Source organism: Nuphar pumila, chromosome 10 (genome assembly GCF_984573655.1).
Source record: "Nuphar pumila chromosome 10, dmNupPumi1.hap1.1, whole genome shotgun sequence".
Classification (NCBI taxonomy): Eukaryota; Viridiplantae; Streptophyta; class Magnoliopsida; order Nymphaeales; family Nymphaeaceae; genus Nuphar; species Nuphar pumila.
The window spans coordinates 87,748,175-87,760,312 of record NC_143258.1 but is presented as its reverse complement, the minus strand read 5'-3'; the positions used below and the strand labels follow the sequence as shown (position 1 = coordinate 87,760,312).

At 39.1% G+C, this 12,138-nt stretch overlaps 1 protein-coding gene across 1 annotated transcript; it reads left to right on the top strand.

Moving 5' to 3' along the window:
* The first annotated feature begins 2,381 nt into the window (after nt 1-2,381).
* On the top strand, nt 2,382-9,302 carry LOC149827223 (disease resistance protein L6-like). Its single transcript, XM_090020265.1, has 5 exons — nt 2,382-2,985; nt 3,530-4,643; nt 7,594-7,884; nt 8,058-8,672; nt 8,797-9,302. Exons 1-5 carry the CDS (start codon nt 2,465-2,467, stop codon nt 9,175-9,177), a joined length of 2,922 nt encoding a protein of 973 aa, XP_089876391.1. The 5' UTR covers nt 2,382-2,464; the 3' UTR covers nt 9,178-9,302.
* The last annotated feature ends 2,836 nt before the right edge of the window (nt 9,303-12,138 follow it).

Sequence of the window (12,138 nt, the reverse complement as noted above, 5' to 3'; positions counted from 1 at the left end):
ACCTCGGGCGTTCGAGTTTGGTTGGTATTACTTTTCAAAGAAAAAAAGTTTAAAATTTATAGAGAAAAAATGTGGCTAGAAATTTGGTTGGTATTTCGAATATGTATTGAGGATGAGCTTGTTAAACTCTTTTCGATATATGCATAAGAATAAAGTGATCACATACAGTTTTGATTCTCATTATGGTCATTTTTGTTAATTTCATAAGGATTAAAGATTCAACTAAGGATTTGTAGAATAGATTTTAAAGGCCAATTTATTCATCAAGTCATTCTCATAAGGTATTCGGTTAAGGGTGTATCATTGGGACAAGTGAGAAAATGTTGGAGTCACCCACATATAAGGACTTCCCTAGAGGTGTCCCTATCAAACAAACCTTACCATTTGTAGGGAATAATTGTCTTAACAGTTTTCTAATAAAAGTTAATGTTATAAAAGGAGTATTGATGAGAGACCCTTGTGCAAAAAGTAGAAAATAATCAACACAATTGATTGCTTTGGGATTTGGATCCTACTCACCGTCGCTGGAGGGCCTGCGCTCATCAAGGGCTGCGATCGGTTGAAGAGACGAATGTCTCAAAGATGATAGATCGGGTTCACTCATCGATCATTATCAGATGAACATGGTCGCTTCAGGTACATTCCATCTCATCTCTTGCACAGGCACCATAATTTTCATCCTTGTTCGGTAGGAAATACTACTCTTTGGGACAAAAACAAAAAAGAAAAGAAAGAAAACGGGTTACAATATCCCTTGAATGCAGCTTACCTTTCTCAACTTACTGCAATTGTAACCACTTCATCCCTCATATCAAGGGATCTATTTTTCAGATGATGATTGCATATATATTCATAAATGATAAAAAATACTTTTTCACAACATATTACTTTCTTTATGGTAATTGAGCACCCAAAAGGGCTCCTTATCATTTTCTAAATAAATTGTTATCCTTTTCTTATTTTTTTCTCTATAACTGCCATTAACAACCAGAATAAGGAAGTCATCACGCCTGTCGTCAATGGAGAACAGATGCCATCATCTTCATTTTTCTTGCATCACTCCGACAACCCAGGTGCGGTTCTTGTTTCTATCTTACTGAACGATGATAACTTCTCTAGTTGGAGAAGAGCCATAAGTATGGTAGTGTAAAAACTAAACTTGCTTTTGTCGATGGTTCATTACCTTGACCAGCATCTTCATCTTTTGAGTTACAAGCATGTGATCGTTGTAATCACATGGTTTTGTCTTGGCTACCATGACCAAAAATCTTGCAAGTAACATGATATATTCTGAGACTGCACGAGACGTTTTGGTTGACCTTGAAGAGAGGTTTTCACAAGGTAATGCCACATGCATTACCAACTCAAAAACTCATTTCAGTCAACAAAAACAAAGTTCTTTAGATGCCTATTTCACCACACTCAAAGCATTGTGGGATGAACTAGCATTTTATTCAAGTGTCATGAAATGCATATGTGGAGTGCTCAAAGAGCAACACTAAGAACAACAGCCTGAGAAAGTTTATCAATTCCTCGTGGGGCTAAATAAATCTTTTTCTACTATACGTTGTCAAATCCTCACAATTCAACTTTTACCAGGAATAAGTAGAGTCTATTCTATGGTTTTGCAAGATGAACAATAAAAATTATTACAACATGACTATAGTTCATCATCGATTCCATAGCTTTATATGTTAAGATTGAAAATCAAAACCGTTTCTCAAATAAAAATCGTGCATCTTATGATAAAGGGCAAACTCGGCCTAAATGTGATTATTGTGGGATGCTTCGTCACTCCAAGGCCTACTCTTATTAACTGATATCCGGCCAATCATAATGTTAAAAATATCAATTCCGGCAAGTTTGAAATACCAAGCAAGACAGCAAATGTCACCGCCCCCATCGTTTCCCAACCAGAACCTGTTTTGAATGGTACACCAACATCATCTTTATTGAATCAATTTACTTGAGGAGGTTAGCAGTTTTAAAAAATGATTTTGAAAATCTTCAGATGATATCAATCGACCCTTCCATGTATAACGCCCATTGGTAGGAAACGGTGGCGCCCATGCTTATTGATTCGTTCTGACTAACGAAACGATGTCAACAAAAAGAGCTCTGGCATATGAGTTGTCATATTGGTTTGTTCTTTCTTGTGAAACGATCAATGAAATCAGGCGGGGTCCACGCTGAATATTATTTTCCTGACAGACAAACCTTTTACCTACATCTTCCTACTAAATAAGATGAAACCGTGTGCGGTAAGTTGGGTAGAAACGCGTTTTCAATTCACAGTTGAGCCACTCAACTGCTCCCTGGATCCCTGTTGGGTAAATGAAGCGCTTATATATCTAAACTCTAAACACAATTTTGATGGAGTTAGCACCAGGATTCTTCAGTTTTGTAGATCTAACTTGATATCAAGAAAGAAAAACCGCGGCTCTGCTTCTCAAAGCAAAGCAAAATGATGCAGACGAAGCGTAAGGAGGATGAGGCAGGGCCATCTGTTTGGTCAGCAAAGCATATTAGCTTTGAGTTTGATGTGTTTTTGAGCTTTAGGGGGACGGACACCCGGAAAGGTTTCACAAGCTTTCTACACAAAAACCTGAAGGAGCTTGACATAGAGGCCTTCATAGACAGCGAGGACCTTCAAAAGGGTGAAAGAATCAACAAATTGGTCAGATATATGGAGAGAACCCAGATGTTTGTGCCCATTCTCTCCAAAGAATATGCGGAGTCGAAGTGGTGCCTCCTGGAGGCTGCCAAGATGGTGGAGATTCACCATTCTGATGAGGAGAAGAGACAGATCATTCCTGTATTCTACGATGTCTCTCCTGATGATGTTAAAAGGAAGAACGGAAAGTTTCATGCTGCCCTGACAAAGCATCAGGAGAATGGCAAATTGGAGGAGGAGAAGGCTGAGGAGTGCAGAGCTGCCTTGAAAACAATAAGCGGCATTTCTGGCTTTTCTTCCGCTGAGACAAAGTAACACGTCTCTCTCTCTCATTTACTTCTGTATTTCTGGGTTTGTTCTTGCTCTTGGCCTTGGAGCCTGTTTTCTGCTTTGATCTTTGAGCTCAATGTTTGTTGACTCTTCGTTCTCTCTCTCTCTCTCTGTGTGTGTGATGAAACTGTTTCACTCATCCCCTATGCCATTCTCCCTCTCAAATCTTATGATGAAGTTGTTTTGATCAAATCCAACCCCATAGACGGATTCAGCATGGACGATTTAATAAGAATAAACCCTTGGATCTATAGATGGATTCACTAAATGAATGATGTAGATCACATCTGTGGACGATTTGATCAAAACAACTTGTGTGGTGTGATCTTATTTCTCTACTTTTTTGGATTAGCAAGCTGATATTAGGCAGACCCTGACCAGTTTCTTTGCTTGCAAAAGGCCAAGGTTATCAATAATATTCCCCAAACAATTGTTTCATGGCATTATACTTAATTTTTGCAGTTAACACTGCCTTATTTATTGCCCATCAAGTTGTTTCATTGGCTCCATTATTTGACACTGCAGGAATGAGGCAGAACTTGTCACCCTCATATGTCATCGGGTTTCCAGTCTAATAAACAGGGTTCGGTTTGGTATACAGCATATTGGGATCGATTCTCGCATAGACTACGTGAGGAAGATGTTAAAGAGTAAAAAAAATAGTGTTTGGAAGATCGGAATCTGTGGGCTAGGTGGCATCGGGAAGACTACAATTGCGGAGGCCATCTATGACGAACTATGTCCTGAATTTGAATTCAGAAGCTTCATCAAAGATGTCAGGGAAAAAGCGAAGCAGAATGGACTTCCCTCACTACAGGCCATGCTCATCTCTGGTGATTCAGAACAAAGAAGTGTGTCCATAGACTCGGTTGAGCAAGGAATCAACATGATCAAACGAAGGCTTAGAAACATGAAAGTCCTCATAGTGCTGGATGACATTGATCAGACATACCAACTTGATGCTTTGACAGGTGACCAAGTAGATCAAAAGTGTGAGGATTTGTTCGGTGCAGGAAGTAAGATCATTATCACTACAAGAAACAGGGACGTACTCGTGAGAAATGGGTTGAAAGAAGACCAAATTTACTATCCTGAGGAACTAGAATATCCACAGGCGCTGAAATTATTCCGTCGTCATGCATTTAAATTTGAGCCACCGACATTAGAGCTTCTCAAGTTGGCAAAGAAAACCGTAAAAGTTACAGGGGGGCTACCATTAGCTCTGAAAGTATTTGGGTCGCACTTTTCTGGTATAAGAACTAGAAAAGAATGGAAAGGCAAGTTGGAAAAATTGAAGAGAAATCAACACTCAGATATTCATAAATGGCTGAAAGTAAGCTATGATGGTCTAGATCCTGCCCAACAGTTTGTATTTTTGGATATAGCATGCTGTCTTATTGGATCCGAAAAAGAATATGCAACTTACATGTGGGAAGCTCGCTATTCTCCAGATGATGCAATTAAAGTTCTCGAGCAAAGGTGTCTTATAACTATTGATGAAGAAAATAGGTTCATAATGCATGACCAAATTCGAGATATGGGAAGATGGATAGTTCAAAAAGAAGGCAATCTCGATCCCCGGATGTACAACAGGCTCTGGGATACGGATGACATACTGAAGGTGTTGAAGGATGCGAAGGTAAGTACTATATATATTTTGATTTACATCAATTTTCAGTAATGGTTCTTACAAATTGTTCATTAACATGAGATCGTCCTCGTGCTAAACTGAAGCTAAGCCAATAAAGAGAGTCAGCTTAGCTTCTTCACACAAATCTAGTTTAGAGTCTACAAAATTTGAGTTGTCGGTTAACCTAGGTCAGGTCCAAGAGAATTACAAGGGTCTAAGAGAAAGGGATTGTATCTTATGACATATGATGTTCTGCATCGTATGTCTATCCTACGCATTCAACTAAGGATGTAAATTACTCGGATTTGGGTCGGATGTAAAGGACTCGGATTTGGCTGGCCTCAAGTTCTTCTTTTAATTGAGTTTTTTCACTTATTAAAAGTCTCATTTAAGGTCGCATAAATCTCAATTCGAAAAAAAAAAACAGTCTTCAGGTCCTAATTGTATTCGACAAGGCTCCCGTATAAAAAAATCTTTGGGAATTCCCATCAAATTTTGCATGTAGGGGATAGGGAATAGTGTACTAGGATATCCAAACATGAGCTGAAGGCAGAGATGGTGGTGATTAGGATTGGTAAGCAAGTCAAACGAATTGAACATGGAATGATTGGGTGTGGCTTTTTTAACAATATGCCGAGCTCGTGACTTAGCTCATGCTCGTGTTTAGCTGAGTCAAGCTCGAGCTGAGCCCAGAGCTTAAATGAGACCATCCAAACATGAGCTTGCTTACGAACATATATAAATTTTATATATCATGTACATATTTTATTTACTAGACTTAATGGTTCATATTTATTATATATATTTTTTATATTCTATGCATTCTCTCTCTCTCTCTCTCTCTCTCTCTCTCTCTCTCTCTCTCTCTCTCTCTCTCTATATATATATATATATATATATATATATATATATATATATATATATATATATATAGTAGCTGCCTACCCCGACTAGATGAATGCCCAATGGACGTGTATGAACTGTCCATCTTGCATGCATCTAACACTGAAAAAAAGTTCTTTTAGCAGTGGGCAGCTGTTACAAGTTGCATTTTTGTGAGAAAAAAAAAACATTTGTGGGCACCATGCAGCGTGCCTGTGCAAGTCCGCCAGCCATTTTTCCAATATAGGGTAGGCAGCTGCGCTCCTTGGTCGATGTAGCTTTGTTAAACCAAACTCCCTGTGTTCTGCTCGACTTGCCAGTGATATGAATAGATCAGGAATGATTTTTTTTTTGTGATAGGCAAGCTAGGGTTAGTCAGATCCCCACCAGTTATACAACCATACCATTGGGATTTGAACTTGCAATGTTTCAACACAAGGTGATGTTCACTCAATGCTCCTACCATCACATGAATTGGGCCAAATTACAACAGGAGCCCCCGTTGGTTGATCATGAATGAGTTCATGACATGAATTGGGCCAAATTACAATCTGCTCAGTTAGTTTACCAGCCTTAGTGGTGACTGAGGAAAACCATCATCTCTTTCTCTCTCTTTCTCCTCATTTGGTTGTTGGCAAATGGTGGTGTTACCTAGGCGTACGGCTGGCTTAGGTGTTTTTGCTCCAAGACCGAGGGGGTATTGCTCTTGTGGCCAAGCATTGTTGGATGGCCCATCAACCAGGTTCTCCATGTGCTTGTTTGCTTCATGCTAAATATGGTGCTTCAGATTTAGCTCTTTTTCGTCATGGAACCCGGGGGTTGGCGATCTCGCACTTGCGAAGCATGTGGTTGAGAGCCTTATCGTTCTTCAGAAATCAAATTGGAGATGCGAGAAATTACGATCAGTGGTTGCAATGAGCGATTGCGCCAAATGGTGCATTTCACACCAAAAAAGTGTATAGATCGTTACTCCCCCCAGGGCTGATTGGTTACCTGAGTGTGTGTTATGAGCTAAGGGCCCTTCCCCAAGATCTTGGGTCTTGGCTTGGTTAATTTTGCATGATAGGGTTCAGACTCACAATTATTTAAAGAAGTTGGGCTTTCAGTTACCTAGTCAGTGCGTGCTTTGTCATGATGCTGAAGAAACTACTTCTCACTTATCTTGGTCCTGCCTAATCTTTGTGGCCCTATTTAATAGGACGTCGAGATCTCCAGACGTAACTGTCAAAGAGGAGTCTTTTGCGCTTGATCTGCTCCTCGATCCTATTGAAATTAGACGATGCAATTGGTGAAGACTTATCTGGAAGACGTGGTTGCTTACTACTTGGTGGTTTGTTTGGATGGCACACAATGATGCTACTTTCCATCATATTCTAGTCATCCTTAATAATCTTGTTCATAAAATCCTGGTTGATGTATATGTGATTCTACGTATTCATCTTAGAGACCTCTCCTTCTCCCTCACCAATGTTCACTCATCGGTGGTTTCTTCTAATCCAGTGGATCCTGGTTGAGCTTGGCTTTGTTGTCTGTCTAGTTTCTCTTTCTTTAGCTTTTTATTTCTCTATATTTTAGTTTGTTTTCTATATTGTTCTGTTCGTGGGTTCAACATTTTGTTGTTTTTCATGAGTGGTAATGTTGATCTTCTCTCTCTCTCTCTCTCTCTCTCTCTCTCTCTCTCTCTCTCTCTCTCTCTCTCACACACACACACACACACAAACAAGTGGTTTTAAAATGAGGAAATTTTAGTCTTTTTCCATTAAGTCAAGATCAATTTACTGAATTTAAGACCAGGCATATCTTTGAAATATAATCTTTAAAAGCAGCGGGTTAAATGTAATAATTGAAATGTTAGGCACCCATCTGTAAATAGCTGATAAATTAGGCGCCTTGTTGTCAACATTTTTATAATTTTTCTCGATCGAATCACAGTATGATGCATGATGTGGGTTGAGGACTTGGAGGTCATGCATGCTGGCCTCCTCCTTTGTTGTTAAGCTCATGAATTTGTGGGAGCTATGTGGCTTCCAATTCTGTAACTTATAATTTTGTTCTAATTTTGACTTCCTTTTAATAGGGGAGGGGGAAAGACATGATCCAAGGCGTCGTTCTTCGTGGGGACCTTTTTGAGCATAACTGGATAAGAGGTGATGCTTTTGCAGCAATGGACGATCTCAGGATGTTGCATCTTAGCAACTTCTATTTTAAAAGTGGGCTGATACAGCTTCCTAGGAAACTGAGATGGCTGCAACTAAATGGTTGTGATTGGATGGACTCGCAACATCATTATGGATGCAATCCTGAGGAACTTTTGGTCCTCCAACTAGATCTCTTCTCCATGCCTGAAGTTTTACGATCTTCAAACATGGTTAGACATTCTTTCAGAAAGAAAAGACTTACACGTACGGTTACACATGGATAGCAGAAAGCAATCAAGCTCATGATAACCATTTGTGGTTGGGGGGTGGGGTGGGTGGGGGTGGTGCACCTCATCTCATCATTTATTCATGCGTCTAATCCTCTGAATGAAATGTTGTGCAGGTTTTTAAGAGATTGAAGGTCCTGGAGCTCCGCTCTTCTTTCTATCTAAACTCTCCTGATTTCGGTCTTATGCCACGTCTAGTGAAGCTGGACATTGAGCCATTGTGTGAAATCGATGAATCGATCTGTCATCTTAAGAAGTTGAAGTTCTTGAGATTAAAAGATGGAAGCATGAAAGAGCTACCCAGCAGAATTTGTCGATTGAGTCGCCTTGAAACCCTCAACCTTCAAGGCTGTCACATGATTTCTGCTTTGCCGGAACGACTGGGGGATTTGACAGCCTTAAGAGAGCTCAACATTTCGCGGTGCGAAGCGTTGAGAAAGATTCCCGACTCCATAGCCGACCTCCGTCAATTACAGAGCCTCAATGTCTTTGAGTGTTCGAATCTTAAATCTCTCCCCCAACTTCCATCCTCTATAATCACTCTCGATGCCATGGACTGTGGTAAAATGAGAACAATTTCAGATGTCTCAAGCCTAAAAGATCTAAGGAAATTGGATCTGAATGGATGCAAATCTCTTAAGGATGTTCCAGGCCTCGAAAATTTGAAATCTTTACAAGTCCTGCGTTTGAGGCAATGCCATGGTACAAGTTTGAGAAGGAGACTCCTCCAGGTACACTCTTTCTTGCTTGTAGTCTTGATCAAACCCATTTGGTTGGTTGGTTTTAGCGATATCGTTATTGCATTGACTAAGGGTTAATTACGTGCTGCATGTCATTTCCTTCTGTAAAAAGCAGGCCAGTTTTGATGATTTGGTGGAGTTGTGCGTCTCTGGAAGCCATGAGGGTCGTCACTTGTTATTTGTGCTTCCTAAGTTTTCCTCTAATAACCTGCACTTCGTTGAAGAAAGTGGCTTCTACTTCGAACTGACACCAGAGGTTGATCGTATTGACATTCCCATCCAAGTCATTGCAGGTGAGCATGAGGAAGGCTTTGAGATAAGAAGGCGTTCTCATGTGCGTCCTTTTCCTTTTGAAGGTCATGTAATTGATTTCACTGATGATGAGGAAATGAAGAGGTGTTTTACGAATGGATATAGGATGTTCAAGGTTCCAACACTCATTTATGATGTTTACGAGCTGACAAGTGGCGAGGTCTCCCTCGAGAAGAAGAATTGATATTAGTTTGGTCAACCGGCTTAAAACTTATTTTTATTTTTGAGCAAGTATATTTTGAAGCCCTTTAGTAGAATGTCGAATATCTGTTTAGCATTTATGACTGGCTCAAATATGTTGTTTTTATCTTTTCTTTTCTTTTTTTTTCTTTTCTTTCTGGATTTATAACTCAGAAGAAACCGAGAGAGAGAGAGAGAGAGAGATCATAGAATGCATGGTATAGAGTACCTAGACCCAACTTGTAGAAACCATGTGTAAAGGTTGTATCTTATCAATCAGACTTTGTAAATATATTCAATGAAATTTAATACCACCAAAACTATTGATTATTCCCTAGCTGACAAAAGAAGCCGACAATCGCATTGGTATTTTATTTGAAAAATAACATCCATACATAAGCCAACAAATGAGAATATTATTTAATTGAAACATTATTACTATAAATTAGTTGCACCTAGAAGCTCATGTAATTGAGACGAGGCTTGGTGATGATGATGATGATGTATTTACGACTTGGATCATAAGATCTCAACTAGATTTTACATATATACAAACAAAGTTTGCAAATATATTCTCTACTTGCCACAATGTTATTCAGCATTTACTGGAGTTTCAACAATGCAGATGTGTACATCATGTTGCATATGCTAATAACTGGCCCTTGGTTCATATTTTTTTCAACAAATAAATGCAATTTAATATGCTCTGAAATTTAAAAAATTATGCATCATTGATTTTTCAACCTTTATAAAACCCGGTTGTGTTAGAATTGGAGGATAATTCAAAAGATGGTCCCCATTAATTTGACTGTGTAAAACACAATTATACACTAAGAATTTTTAAAAGCTTTTAAAAAATTTGTGTAGTCCCTGCACACCTACTCTCTCTCTCTCTCTCTCTCTCTCTCTCTCTCTCTCTCTCTCTCTCTCTCTCTCTCTCTCTGTGTATATATATATTATGTAACTGGGAGTTGTATAATGAGATTCCAACTAGATTGGACATGCAAGCAATGTTGCCAAATATATTCTCTCCATATATTTAGAAAGAGAAATTGGTGGGTCTGCCCGCCCGCACAAGTGCATTGGTGTCACTCACCATTTACTAGAAATGTAACCATATAGATGTGTCTAACATGTTCCATTTGTTATGAACCAGCTATTGGATCATATTTTCAACACGAATAGAAGCAATTTTATAGGGTTTGAAATTTGAAAAATTTTGGGTTGCTGATTTTTTCGCCCTTGTAAAAACTTGGTTACATGTTGTAATTGGATAATTAAAAAGCCGGTCCCCACCAATTTGACCGTTGAAAACATGTTTGTATGGTAAGAATTTAAAATTTTATAAAAAAAATCAATAAAAATTAGAGTGTACTCCTTTCTCATGCATAAATTTATGCACTCTCTCTCTCTCTCTCTCTCATCATAAGAGAGAGATCATAGGATGCATGGTCTAGAGGACTTAGACCCAACTTGTAGAAACCATGTGTAAAGGTTGTATCTTCTCAATCAGATTCTGTAAATATATTCAACATAATTTAATAGATATTATGTATCAGGCATTGGATCTTGTTTGTTGAACTTTAAATAAGATTTTTAAGTCATGAAAACTGCCAATGCTGCGCTGGCTAAAAAAGCACCCTTCTTGATATCAACCACCAAACCCTATTGATTATTCCGTATCTGACAAAAGAAGCCGACAAAAGCATTGGTATTTTATTTGAAAAATAACATCCATACAGAAGCCAACAAATGAAAATGTTATTTAATTGGAACATGATTACTATGAACTAGTTGCATCTAGAAGCTCATGTAATTGAGACGGGGCATGGTGATAATGATGATGATGTATTTAGGACTTGGATCATAAAATTCTCAACTAGATTGTACATATATGCAAACAACGTTTGAAAATTTATTCCCCGATAGGTTTCCTTATGGTTTACTTTCGAACAAAGGCAGCTAATTAAATTGTCATTTTCTTGTATCCTCTTGTAAATGAGCCTCTTACCGCAGGCTCGGGCAAAAGTGGGCTTTACCGTCTTGAGAACATGAAGGCCTGCTTATATATCTAAAGGGAAGCCAAATGTCATATTACCCATAGTGGCTTTAGTTTCCTTGTCTGCTTGATATCAAGGAAGAAGCACTGTAGCTCTGCTTCTCAAAGCAAAGGAAAATGATGGAGGATAAGTCAGGGCCTTCTACACCTTCACCAAATCATTGGAGCTTTGAGTTTGATGTATTCCTGAGCTTTAGGGGCACAGACACCCGAGTAGGCTTCACAAGCCATGTATACGAAAAGCTGAACCGGCTAGAAATAGACACCTTCATAGACAGTGAGGACCTTCGAAAGGGTGAAAGAATCGACGAATTGTTCAGATACATGGAGGGATCCCAGATTTTTGTGCCCATTTTCTCGAAGAACTATGCAGAGTCAAAATGGTGCCTACTGGAGGCTGCCAAGATGGTGGAGATTCACAATACCGATAAGGAGAAGAGGTGCATCATTCCTGTGTTCTACGATGTCTCTCCTGATGATGTTAAAAGGGAGAACGGAAAGTTTCAAGCTGCTCTGACAAAGCACCAGAAGAATGGCAAATTGGAGAAGGAGAAGGCAGAGGAGTGCAGAGCTGCCCTGGAAACTATAGGCCGCATTTCTGGGTTTTCCCTGCAGACTGATGCAAAGTAACAGACTCTCTCTCTCTCTCTCTCTCTCTCTCTCTCTCTCTCTCTCTCTCTCTCTCTCTCTCTCTCTCTCTCTCTCTCTTAAAGATAAAGAAGCCTCATGATCTTATTTCTTAATTCCGGTCGAGGCCAAGATTATCAAATAAGGCCCAAACAAAGATTTCATAGCATTACAGTTGGGTTAATATAGCTTAATTTTGTAATTAGCAGTGCCTTTTATTTTATTGTCATCGAGTTGTTGCATATGCTTTTCCATTCCTTCAAAAAAGCAAAAAAAAGA